The following is a 10,051-nucleotide window of genomic DNA, read 5'->3' as shown; positions in this document are numbered from 1 at the left end:
GTATGGTACTCGATCACTCGTTCGAAAACGAACAATAATTACATATCATGATAATAACTTACTCGATTAATCTTGTATTTTTAATGCACAATGAAATGTGCTTACATACATATGAGTTTATACTAATACTTAAAAGATACTAAAGTTGGCATACAATCACATAGGTGTTTACTTGTCAATATGACTTGCTTGATGTTCAATGTAACCTACCGACCAAGACTTGTTGGTGAAGATTTGCTTAAAAAGTTAGTAGACTCCTATTTGGACCACCTTGCTTTACTCTTATATGCGGCTTTACTCGATGAATTCTTTAGTTCTCAGTGATTTCAACTTTCATTGTTTCAACGCTCAAAGGGGATAGATTGGTTTCTATTTCTAGTATTAACATCAACTTTTGACCTAATTTTCAAAAGCACTAATAACGTTCTCCACCTTATATACCAATTCTGCTCTAACTTGAAGGTCATAAACTTTCATATATTTTCAATACGAATAATGATGCCATCGTTACTTTGATAATTAATCACTTCACTTTAGTAATATATGTGTATGTATTTGTTTTATAAAAAAACATTGCTTGTTATTTTAATGGGCCAATTTAGAAGATAATCAGGTTGAACAACCAATGGTGAAAAAAACCCCATAGATATGGATGAGAACAAATGGCTCAAAAGAAGATTATGTAACAACTTGATTTTTCGTTTATTAAATGAGTATCTAATACCTGGCCCGTTTTTGTTTTTAGATACTTTTAATCAATAAAATATCGTATTTATCGAGTATTATTATTTTATTATTATTGTTATTATATTTAGTTAATTTTTAAAATATAACTTTCAAACTTATGCATTTTTAATCCTAAACTAAGTTTTAACCTTATTTTGTTTTCACACAAGAACCTGAGGGACTAAATTGCAAAAACTGCATAATATATTATATTATACTCAATAACCCGTTACCCATTGACCCAAACTCATAGCCCATATCCAAATCCACCCAATCTGTGACCCGTATAATGTCTTGTAGCTTAATCTTCGAGTTATACTTGTAATTGATTCTTGCAAATCAATCTTATACCAAAAACGAACTCTCACCGACGCATTAATTATATTATAAGATCCGAATTTGATACATATTGTTATAATAACGATTCCGTTACTGCCATTTTTGGGATAAACCATTTAGGAATTATAATAACCCAATTATTCTCGTCTGCATCTTCTACTATACCTCGTGATCAAGAACCCCAGATCAATTGGCATCTCACATAACCTGTTTAACCCTTTCTGATTCGCGTCGCAGCCGTCAGTTCTTCGTTCATTTAAACCATCAATTTGTATGGCTGGTGTTTGTGTGTTCGAGCCATTGAACCGGCCAGGGGCGTGGGTTCGAGCCCCCCTCGACGCAGTTTTGTTGTTTATTTTTGTTATTAGTTGTTTTAAATGTTTAAATAAACTATACACCTAATAAACATTATTTTGTTAAACCGACACTTGTAATTCACGTTTTTCCCATCGTGAACATCCTTATAAACTTGTTATGTATAGTTTTATAAGTAAATATTGTTTTTAAATATAAAAATATAATTTTAAATCAACGTGTTAAACATATCTTTTTTGCTTCACTTAGTTAAAAATGTTCGTTAAAAACTCGAGATAAATGTTTATCTAAATATTAAGACATATTGTGACTTAGTTATTTAAACATTTATTTATTTGAATTATATTTATGTATTATTATCATAATACATATTATAATTATTTATTTACACATTCTTTACTTATTTATTTATAAATGTATATTTACTATATCTTATATTATATTTAATTAAATTATTCTATTATCTATATAGTTATGCATTTATCCAAATATTATTATTATAACTATATTTTATATTAAAATTATTTATTTTAATTATTTCATTTATAAATATTGATTATATATTATATCAAGTATAAAGGTGTTTTTATAAATAAATAAAAATAATCATCTTAATCAAATGATTGATAATAATATTGTTTTTACAATAACAATAGCTATAGAAATAGTCCAATCAAATAACATCTTAATCTCAAACGTTACTCAAATCACATCAAAACCTTAAATTAATTTTACGTGTTTATCGTTAATAAATAACTCATAATGTTATCTATATATAACTAGAAATCCTTGACGGTAAATCCCGAAGGTTTTAGCTTTCTCACATCATCCATTGGTCTTTTGTTCATCTAATTAGATAAGTAATCTACTTATTTTCAATGTTTTGGGGAATTATGCTTACCTTCTATCAAACTTCAATTTTTACATTGTAATATCAAATGCAAACTGTTAATATTTGTGTTGTGCATCAATTGAATGACTATTTGCTACCTGTTATTTGCTTTTGTGTTTATTTATCGCATTCGGAGAGGTCTATCATATTAATCACATTATGTCGTAGTTGACGGCGTCCGATCGCATGACAATGGTTTCACCAACAACTCAATTATGGTAATGAACGCCCGATTCACTTGACAACGATTTAGCCCGTTCATCATTATTTGTTTACAATGTTACATGCTATGGTTTGATTGTATGTACTCATAGATAACAATTTTGCTCTTTATTTATATATAAATATATTGTATTCAAAACTGATGATTTTCTCACTCAACCTCTTGTTGACAAAAAATATATTTTGTACACATTTGCAGATTGGATTGTCTAGCAATGTGAAAAACATTTAGTGATGACCTTTAGGATGAAATGTATACAAGATGATTTAGATTGTTTGTAATATCTTATGAACATATGTTTAAATTTGTCTATAATCTTCCAAATTAATCTCCTGACCTTGTAAGTAGTTTCTATATGTTTATATACTTTGTTTAGTATACTATATGTTTGAACTACCGAGTCGGGTTTATTGTTTGGGCTTGGGTCGGGTAGTGTGGTTTTTGGTTTTAGATATAATTGAAAAAAATGTTCAAGTTGTTCGGTTTTTAGGTTTATATATATATATATATATATATATATATATATATATATATATATATATTAAAAGTGTTCCAGTTGTTCGGCTCAGGCTTACATATGATTGAATAAAGAAATGTTCATTTTTGTAAGTGTTCAAAAGTTAGACGATAAATGTTTGGTTACTTCGGGTTGTGCTGTTCGATTAGTCTTTGAGTTAGTTTGTGCCAGTTTGTTTCGTTTTCGTTTGCGTTAGTTTGGGTCGAGTTTTGGTTTATTTGGGTTCTTCTATATAATATGGTTGTGGGTTGCTTGAGTTATTTCCAGTTGTTCGATTTGCTCAGGTTATTTTTTTTGTTCGGGTTATTCTAACTTGTATTTATATTTTAAGATTTAGCAAGACTTGATAGTGGCCAAGCGAATGACGTTGACGATTTGATGATGAGATTTAATAGATTGTTTGTAAGGGCCCAATTATTCTCATACACGTTAATCTTGGATTTATGTATTTTGATATTGTTGTTAGTATATTTAGATCTGTTAAATATATATTTTGGTATAAAATTTGGATTTTTAATGTTGCTGGATGATTTGTACTTAAATATTGCTGGATAATTTTTAATTTTAGGTATAAAGTTGAATATTATTAGGTATAACGGTAAATATAAAGCTCAATACAAAGCTGGATATTGTTAACCAAACAGTTGTTTACAAGAAAAGAAAACCATTACAAACGTAATTTGAACACTGCTTCAAAACATAATTTGAACACCGCTTCATATATTAACCGTTGCAAAGGACAACCTTTGATAGATAAACAACGATTTAATATAGAGCGGGTCGAAACTACTTTTGACTTGACAAGAAACCGCTCATTAGGAGCTTTATTTGTTGTAGTGTAATTATTATTTACTTTTTAATTTATCTTTAGTCTATTTTACTTTGAATACTTATAACTTATAACATGGTTTATTTCGTGAGATCAATTGGATCAATATATGAAAAGCTATCAACATGAGGAACTGCTCTAAGAGTTAACAAACTCTTATATGAACCAACTTGATAGGGTAAACATGGCTGAAAGGGCCCAAATTTAATACGAGAATACGTTCTTTGCTTGTTTTATCGTTTCCGTTACCCTTCACCACCAAACGAAAATAATTTCATTTCATATGATTATTTTTGAACATTACAAGAAAAAGTGACAATCGATATAAACACGAAACCACACAATTTCATAGTAACAATCATCAATATATAATAATCACACAACTTCCACCATTTCTGTTGCCTTTTCTTCCTTTTTATTCCAAGCTGCCACCACAAGATACACAACTAAGTTAATCACACCCAAAATCGCCAATAAGCCATAGAAGCAATCCAATCTTCCATGATCAATATCATCAGCTAGCCACCCTTGTCCGTTGTGGCTTCCGGTCACCTTCTTCACCACGGACACCAGAAAACTGCTCATGAAAAACCCGAGTGAAAGCGTGGTTAAAAACAACCCGGTGCTCATTGTTTTCATGCTTTTTGGTGATCTTGTGATGAAGAAATCTAGTTGTCCGGTGTATATGAACGCCTCGCCCGCGCCCACTAGGAAGAATTGTGGGATGAGCATGAATACACTTATTGGTAGTGAGCCTCCGTGAGGGGTCCCGCCAACGGATTTGGCTACGGATAATCGTTTCATTTCGACTACAGCGGCTGCCGCCATCCCAAAGGTTGAGAGGATTAATCCTAGTCCCATTCTTTGTAGATCAGTGAAACCTGTTGTCCAAAACAAATAAATAATTATAGTCATATACTTGATTTGTTTCAAGCTACACGTTGCTTCAATCTTCTATCTTGTAGGTGGTTACTATTTTATAGAGTAATCCCTTAAATATATTTAATTATATTTACTTGGTATTGGTGTTGTATATATTTCATAAAGAGTAATGTTAAGTTTTTTTTATATATAAAACGTATCATTCATTAATAATATTACAATTAACTCTTATTATTCTAACACCATCACTAAAATAATGGAAACCGAAAACGTCGCAAAATAGTGACCATTTAGCGACCGGAAACAGTCGCACGTTTGCTACGATTAAGCGTGCGACTGAAACCGAAACCGCTCACAAAAGTAGCAACTAAAACAAAATCAGTCTCAAAATATTTCACACAAACTAACTACTAATGTTTTAGCGACCATCACGATCGATCGCAAAGAGAATTGCAACTATTTTACGACTGTTTCTACCGTCGCAAATGATAGTTTTTAGTAGTGAGATCATAACATAATATTGCATTTGTATTTACCTGGTGTTCCCTTCCATTTCTTCCAAAATGGGATGATCAAACAATCATAAGCCGCACAAGTAAGCAAGATCGCAAGCACAAAGAAGACGGTTAACGACCCCGCAGGGATATTAAACCCTCCAATGGACCGTTCCATCGTGGACGCTTGCTCAACTGAAAAAGTAATCATTTGAGCATAAGCGGTCCAAAACAATATGGTTGTTGCCCAGACAGGCAACAACCTAGCCATCATTTTAACCTCTTCCACCCTTGTCACCGTACACAATCTCCATGGATTCGGGGTGGAACCCGAGCCAGTTTTCACAAAGTCACCCTCGGCCACAACCGCAGCCTTGTCCAAACACCTAAACTGATTCGTGTGGTGAATCCTCGTACCCTCGGGTGTGTTTTCGTAGTACATGTTTATGTCATAAGGAAGATCCATGTTCCTTTTCTTTATAGCCGCCACTAAAACTTGAAAAATACTAACAATAGGGCTTCCAGCACTTTTCTTGTACCTATATCTTTTAGTACCGGATAATATCACCAAAATAGCAATGAACATTGAAATTGAGCATATCCCATAAGCCAAACTTCTACCAATCTCATCTTGTATGTACACGAGCACCGTGACCGCGGTGAGTGTGCCTAGGCTGATGAAGAAGAAGAACCGGTTGAAGAAATACGCCATTTGTGTCTTTTCGGCTTCGTCTTTTTCATCGAATTGGTCGGTCCCAAACCCTGACACACTGGACTTCAGGCCGCCTGTCCCTAGTGCAACGAGGTACAAAGCGAGGTAGAGGATTCCCATTTGGAATCCGTTCGCTTCTTTGCATTCCTCGTGGGCGTGGCACGGTGGCGGCCTGAGGTTTGGTAGTTTTGTTGATAGTGCTAGTGTTCCGGTACCCTGTTAAGATGATTAATGTTGACATGAAATAAGTTAGGATGACAGAAAATATATAGAAAAAGTTTGGTTTTTTAAATTAAAGGGGGGCACATAAAAATGAATATTTGGAGACTAAAGTTATATGCTTCTGTGACTAAGCTTAACAATGATAATGTAATGATTCTGTATTGAATATTTACTGATTCTATTTTAATTTCATTCTCCTTTTCTGAAAATCCATCCTTTACTAATTTAGTATTTAATGTTTTTTATTATCTGTCACCCAAACTTACAAACTCGTTCCGACCGTCCTACTAGTAGACTGGTAAGACGTTTGGTTTGATGACCAATACAGTTGCTTAAAACCATGTTTATTAGTAGTTCATATAGCCACACCGAAATATAGACTAGCTAGCTTCGTATTTTTATTAAAGATTAATATATGTAACGAATTTTCAGTTTATTAATAACCTCATACGGTTTTGTAAATGGCAATGTAAGAAAGTGATTGGATGTATAGGAAGACTTACTAGTGTTTGAATAAAGGCAAAGATGACAATGGTCTTGAATCTTCCAAGAAAAGCATCAGCTAAAAAGCCACCAAGTAGGCACAAGAGAAAAGATGTGCCCATAAAATCAGTAACCACATTGGCTGAGGATGAACTTGGGAGGTGCATAGTTCCACTCAAATATGTCACCAAGTTCACTGCTATTCCCATTGTTGATAACCTCTCACATATTTCAATTCCTGTCATGTAACACAAGTCAAAATCAAGATTAATCTAGCTACATGACAACCCGATTTAAGTTATGATGTTTCAGACACTAGACACTGAAATGTATACTTAAAAACGTTAGTCATGTTAGCATGTGTCCAAGTTTTCCCTCTTATCAAAAATACATTAATCTAGTTACATGACAGCCCGAGTTAAGTTATGATGTTTCAGACACTAAAATGCATACTTAAAAACGCTAGTCATGTTAGCATGTGTCCAAGTTTTCCTTCCGACAATAAAAAATAACTCTCTGCTCCCCTCTCACATAATCAGTTCAATCTCATCCTTGTACGCAGATGGGGACTCAAAACCGCACAAGGATGTCACATGGGCTAACAACTGCTAGGCGGGCATGTTCCTAGCTATTGTTGTTACATTGTTTTTGTGTCGATGAAATGAAAGAGACTTTAGACATTATACCTTGTGTTGGCTAATTGTCCTATCCCTACTTTTACAATGTTGGGAGTGGGATGTTGAATGCCCTTTTTGATTGGGGGACCCCAAATATCTCAATTATTCCCACACGTACAATGATTGAGCACTAGTGACCAGCATATACCACACTTTTTCTAAATAAACATAGAGTTTAAATTGATAGATATAAAAACATGTGATTATCATCTAAAAGTTAAACATACTTTTAAATAAATAAGAAAGAATGTATGGAACTATATTAATTTAAATATTTTTCTTTTAATAAGAATTAAGCCCATACATTATATTTATTTTGATATGAATAATATATGTACCATGTATTCCTTTTTGTCAATAATTCATTCAATTTTTACAATCAAAATGAACCGGTCACATATTATACAATAAATATTGTCATCAAGTTTAATTATTATGATTTCAGTCACAATGGTCACCTTTTTTTTTTTAAATGATGACTTTCTTGTGTGTTTACTTGTGATAATCTCAGATTACCATTTATAATAATTAGTGAAGAAAATAATTATGACTTGCAAACATACCAAAGCAACATGTTTTATAGATTTTCTAGTAATTTAAGCAATTGAATGACAACATAATTTTCTGTGTCATCTTCTAGCCACTTTGCAATCATGTATCATGCAAAATGACTTGCATACTAACTTTTCAGCCACCTTCACTTAAACATTTAGCACACGCCACCCCATTTCAATGAGCGAAAAGAGAAGATAACATTAATACAATTCTATACATATATATATATATATATATATATATATATATATATATATATACTTTAACTATGAAAGCCCGTTTCTTATGATTATGCGTATTTTAATTTCTGTCTTCATAGGATTTTTATAAAATACTAGTTTCATCAAGCCTCTTGCACTTAGAATATAAATAGAGATAATTATATTATAAGTGCGAAGAAATATAAAATATCATAAGGATTTGTAAACGTTTAAAACTATAAAAAAGGCTTTTCGACTTATATATACGCATATACAAGCGTAACACTTGTTATATATGGTGATAAAAATTGATCTTAACTTCTTCCCTTGTATGTACTCTCAATCACATATATAGAAACCAAAACAAAAGAAAAAAAGTGTTTAAAGGAAGCATATATATAAAGATACCAAACACAAAACTAGCTACACAATAAATTGACCTAGTGGCCATGGTGGTCCAATTTCTGATCAAAGTTGTCTTAGCTAGCCACATAATGCTATGTTTATTTGTGGGCAACTATGATTAGCTAAACCCGAACCCATGAACCCGATTGATCACAGGACCACTATGCACTTACACACGCACATGCATGTTTGAACATGTTTGAATGCCAAAACAATGAAACAAATTATGTATGAACTCACCAAGAATTAGGGCGGCAGGCACCCAACCACCGGTTTTTGACTTATCAGCCGGGTAGCCTTTGTAGTCTACCGCATCTGCGACAGTCCAACTCGTCTTCCCTTCCTGAAATGAGGCAAAACACATTATTTATCTACCACGAAACATCACTTAAGTTTAGGGTTTCAAAAAAAGAAAAAAAAAATAACAAGATAAAGATTAGGGTTTATATTAGAAAACAAGATGTAGGATTGATAGAAATCAATGATATATATACTAACCATTGTTTCTCTTGTTCTAATATATGAAAAGAGCCTCAACACTTAACAAAATTCAAGAACTCTTTAATTCTCTCTCTCTCTCTCTCTCTCTCTCTCTATCTCTCTCTATCTCTCTCTCTCTTTGAGGTTTACTTAACACTTGAACATGTTATTTGGAAGAGCATGCATTTATATAGGCAAAGGAAGATGTACAACTCTAAAGGTGACCCTCCACTACTCTATTAAGAAGATCATTCAACACGATAACGATTAGCCCTACCGCATTTTTGTCTAGAATCTTAGCACTATTTGTTATAGATATAATTTGCAAAATTAAACTAAAGTTGATGTTGATTTGTAGTGGACTCTAGAACACGTATAACAAAATCACTATTTCTTTTTTGCTTGTTCAAATGCTCTTTTACCACCTAGCTATCTGTATGGTACAGGTTGATTGTGTAGGATTTGTGAATCATAATCAAAGCAACATATGGTACATACCCATTCTTTTTATATGAGTACTACTACATGTTCTTAGTGCTATATCTACCCCACAATAAGGTAAAGTTCCAACCTTTTTTCATTTGTTTTTATGCTCTTTCGGTTTCAATTCGCTCGGTCATTTTCTTGGGCATGGGCAATAACAGCTAGAGAAAGTATATTGTCTTAAAAGCTTTAGTTTAAATGTGCACAATATGTGATTCTTGAATTGAATAGTCAATTTTCAAGATTTTGTAGCATCAATAAAGTATGGATACAAGTATATCCCCAAAAGCTAAGATAATATGACAATTCTATCATAAATATGATCCTCGCTAATTTGATTTTCGACAAATTAATGGCAGAATACTGTCAAACATCTTTAGCGACGAATTACTGACAAGTTTTCTAAGGTGTCACCTTAGGCTCCATTACCGATATATTAGTCAGTAAATAGGCACCCACGTACAGTCAGCAATTAGACCCACAACGACAAACACTTGAAAAGTCGAGTGGGGATTATAGCGACATATATTCTATCGATGATGAGTTGTCACCAAAACCAGCGAAATATGAACCGTACGTTGACAGATCTTTTAAAAGAATTCAACGTATTTTTTCTG

The 10,051-nt window shown here is 32.7% G+C and overlaps 1 protein-coding gene across 2 annotated transcripts; it reads right to left on the bottom strand.

Moving 5' to 3' along the window:
- Positions 1–4,102: 4,102 nt before the first annotated feature.
- LOC143600507 (protein NRT1/ PTR FAMILY 6.2-like) lies at positions 4,103–9,380 on the bottom strand. Of its 2 annotated transcripts, XM_077078179.1 has the most exons (5): positions 8,970–9,380; positions 8,712–8,814; positions 6,655–6,872; positions 5,260–6,145; positions 4,103–4,722 (listed from the first exon to the last, which is right to left on the bottom strand). In XM_077078179.1, exons 1-5 carry the CDS (start codon positions 8,970–8,972, stop codon positions 4,217–4,219), a joined length of 1,716 nt encoding a protein of 571 aa, XP_076934294.1. In that variant the 5' UTR covers positions 8,973–9,380; the 3' UTR covers positions 4,103–4,216. The 2 variants fall into 2 exon arrangements, with proteins under 2 accessions (XP_076934294.1, XP_076934293.1); XM_077078178.1 differs by lacking the exon at positions 8,970–9,380 and having other exon boundaries at positions 8,712–8,835.
- Positions 9,381–10,051: the final 671 nt, after the last annotated feature.

This window comes from Bidens hawaiensis, unplaced genomic scaffold (assembly GCF_021521415.1).
Source record: "Bidens hawaiensis isolate Kalapana, Puna unplaced genomic scaffold, B.hawaiensis_p1.1 tig00054188_1, whole genome shotgun sequence".
Taxonomy (NCBI): domain Eukaryota; kingdom Viridiplantae; phylum Streptophyta; class Magnoliopsida; order Asterales; family Asteraceae; genus Bidens; species Bidens hawaiensis.
The sequence above is the reverse complement of the archived record's forward strand: the minus strand, read 5'-3'. Positions and strand labels throughout refer to the sequence as shown.

Excerpts from the sequence above, each read along its gene's own strand:
- LOC143600507 (XM_077078178.1), bottom strand. The coding sequence starts at position 8,835 with ATGTGTTTTGCCTCATTTCAGGAAGGGAAGACGAGTTGGACTGTCGCA. Across the intron at positions 6,873-8,711 it reads GCCTGCCGCCCTAATTCTTG|GAATTGAAATATGTGAGAGG; the intron begins GTGAGTTCATAC and ends GTTACATGACAG. Across the intron at positions 6,146-6,654 it reads TTGCCTTTATTCAAACACTA|GGTACCGGAACACTAGCACT; the intron begins GTAAGTCTTCCT and ends TCATCTTAACAG.